Genomic DNA, 3,158 nt, shown 5'->3' with positions numbered 1-3,158 from the left:
ACAGAAATTAGAGAGGTGGGGCTTAGCTAGGCGGGGTTTAGACAGGCGGGCCCACCTCGAAGAGCTCTCCCGGGCGCAGGTGGGAGCGGGAGAAGACGAGGCCGTGGCAGTACCCGGCCACTCGAGCCGCCCCCAGGCCCTCGGCCCCCAGAGCCACGTTCTGCCCGCAGCGCCCGTGGAAACGCTGGCACGGACCGGGGGCTAAAGGGGGGGGAAAACGGGGGGTCGGGGGGGGTTATGGGACCCCAAAGTCCCTCTGACCCCCCACAGACCCCTCTGGGACCCCAAAGCTCCTCTGACCCCGCACAGACCCCCCTGGGACCCCCCATGGGCTGTGGGACCCCTGGCAAAGCCCGGGGGTTGAGGGGGGACACGGGGGGGTCACGGAGGTTCGGGGGGATTATGGGACCCCCCAAAGCCCAGCACAGACCCCCCTGGGACCCCAAAGCCCCTCTGACCCCACACAGACCCCCCCAGGACCCCAAAGCCCCTCTGACCCCGCACAGACTCCCCCTGGGACCCCTGGCATGGCCCGGGGGCTAAAGAGGGGGGACACGGTGGGTCAGGGGGGGTCAGGAGGGGGTTATGGGACCCCAAAGCCCAGTACAGACCCCCCACCGGACCCCAAAGCCCCTCTGACCCCACACAGACCCCCCTGGGACCCCAAAGCCCCTCTGATCCCACACAGACCCCCCTGGAATTGCTGGTGGGAGTGGGGATTGTAGGGAAAGGGGCGTGGTCATGGAAATAGGGGTGTGGCCAGGGGTGGAGCCAGCACCTCCCAGTGACCCCCAGTCCCCTCCCAGTGACCCCCAGTGCCACCCAGCACCTCCCAGTCCCCCCCAGTGCCCCCTAGCACCCTCCCCACTCCCCTCCCAGTCCCTCCCAGTGCCCTCCCAGTCCCTTCCCACTCCCCTCCCAGTCCCTCCCAATCCCTCCCACTCCCTTCCCAGTCCCTCCCAGTGCCCCCCAGCACCCTCCCTACTCCCCTCCCAGTCCCTCCCAGTGATCCCCAGTCCCTCTCAATGCCCTTCCAGTGCCCCCCAGCCCCTCCCACTCCTCTCCCAGCCCCTCCCACTCCTCTCCCAGTCCCTCCCAGTGCCCTCCCAGTGCCCCCCAGTGCCCACCTGGGGAGGGGGGTGGACAGGCCTTCTCCGGGGGGGCTCCGGGGGCCAGGCTGTTGTCAGCGGGGCCGGTGGCACCGGTGAGGGACACCTGGACACACTGACCATAGAGATCCACCACCGCATAGACCTCTGGGGACAGGGACAGGGTCACCTCAGGGTCACCTCAGGGTCACCTGGGTCACCTCAGTGTCACCTCAGGGTCACCTGGGTCACCTGTGTCACCTGGGTCACCTCAGGGTCACCTGGGTCACCTCAGTGTCACCTGGACACACTGACCACAGAGATCCACCACGGCACAGACCTCTGGGGACAGGGACACCTGGATCACCTGGGGCACCTCAGTGTCACCTGGGTCACCTGGGTCACCTCAGTGTCACCTGGACACACTGACCATAGAGATCCACCACCGCATAGACCTCTGGGGACACGGACAGGGTCACCTCAGGGTCACCTGGGTCACCTCAGGGTCACCTGGGTCACCTGTGTCACCTGGGTCACCTCAGTGTCACCTGGACACACTGACCATAGAGATCCACCACCGCATAGACCTCTGGGGACAGGGACAGGGTCACCTCAGGGTCACCTGGGTCACCTCAGGGTCACCTGGACACACTGACCATAGGGATCCACCATGGCACAGACCTCTGGGGACAGGGACACCTGGGTCACCTGGGTCACCTCAGTGTCACCTGGGTCACCTCAGTGTCACCTATGTGACCTCAGGGTCATCTCAGTGTCACCACAGTGTCACCTGGGTCACCTGGGTCACCTCAGTGTCACCTGGGTCACCTCAGGGTCACCTCAGGGCCACCTTGACACACTGACCATAGAGATCCACCACGGCATAGATCTCTGGGGACACGGACAGGGTCACCTCAGGGTCACCTGGGTCACCTCAGGGTCACCTGGGTCACCTGTGTCACCTGGGTCACCTCAGTGTCACCTGGGTCACCTCAGTGTCACCAGGGTCACCTGGACACACTGACCATAGAGATCCACCACCGCATAGACCTCTGGGGACAGGGTCACCTGGGTCACCTGTGTCACCTGGGTCACCTCAGTGTCACCTGGGTCACCTGGGTCACCTGTGTCCCCCCAACATCCTGGATGTCCCCAATGTCCCTGGATGTCCCCAATGCCCTGTCTGTCCCTGGATGTCCCCAGTGTCCCCGTACCTGGTGGCAGCCCCGAGCAGGCCACACCCTGGACGGTCCCATTGATGAAGTATCTCAGGTCCCCCGTCCCTGTGTCCCTGTGTCCCCTCAATGTCCTGGATGTCCCCAATGTCCCCAAAGCCCTGGATGTCCCCAATGCCCTGGATGTCCCCAATGTCCCTGGATGTCCCCAGTGTCCCTGGATGTCCCTGGATGTCCCCTATGTTCTGGATGTCCCCAATGCCCTGGATGTCCCCGATGTCCTGGATGCCCCCGATGTCCTGGATGTCCCTGGATGTCCCCAGTGTCCCTGGATGTCCCTGGATGTCCCCTATGTTCTGGATGTCCCCAATGCCCTGGATGTCCCCGATGTCCTGGATGTCCCTGGATGTCCCCAGTGTCCTGGATGTCCCTGATGTCCCTGGATATCCCCAGTGTCCTTGGATCTCGCTGGATGTCCCTGGATGTCTCCAACATCCTGGATGTCCCCAATGTGCCTATGTCCCCTTTAATGTCCTGGATGTCCCTGTCTGTCCCTGATGTCCCTGATGTCCCCGTACCTGGTGGCAGCCCCGAGCAGGTCACGCCCTGGTCGGCCCCGTCGATGAAGTATCTCAGGTCCCCCATCCCCGTGTCCCCCCAGTGTCCTCAATGTCCCCGATGTCCCTGATGTCCCCGTACCTGGTGGCAGCCCCGAGCAGGCCACGCCCTGATCGGCCCCGTCGATGAAGTATCTCAGGTCCCCGGTGCCCGTTCGCATCATCCCGATCCTGGCGCCCGTCCCCAGCGCGTCCAGGTCGCAGCCGTAATTGTTCCTCATCGTGTTCCCGTCCTGCATGATGGCAGTGCCACTGCGGGGACATTGGGGACATTGGGG

At 64.3% G+C, this 3,158-nt stretch overlaps 1 protein-coding gene across 1 annotated transcript in view; it reads right to left on the bottom strand.

The window, feature by feature from the left end:
* LOC113980501 (neuralized-like protein 4) overlaps positions 1-2,933 on the bottom strand; it is a 5,209-nt gene extending 2,276 nt beyond the window's left edge. The window contains exons 1-3 of the mRNA XM_027707728.1: positions 2,842-2,933; positions 1,128-1,256; positions 56-201 (exon numbers count right to left, since the gene is read on the bottom strand). Of these exons, the coding sequence (XP_027563529.1) occupies positions 56-201; positions 1,128-1,256; positions 2,842-2,908 (342 nt within the window). The 5' untranslated portion in view covers positions 2,909-2,933. The remainder of the gene's footprint in view (positions 1-55; positions 202-1,127; positions 1,257-2,841) is intronic.
* Between the last annotated feature and the right edge of the window lie 225 nt (positions 2,934-3,158).

This window comes from Neopelma chrysocephalum, unplaced genomic scaffold (assembly GCF_003984885.1).
Source record: "Neopelma chrysocephalum unplaced genomic scaffold, ASM398488v2 Primary Assembly neopelma1_94445, whole genome shotgun sequence".
Taxonomy (NCBI): Eukaryota; Metazoa; Chordata; class Aves; order Passeriformes; family Pipridae; genus Neopelma; species Neopelma chrysocephalum.
This window is presented reverse-complemented; position numbering and strand designations above follow the sequence as displayed.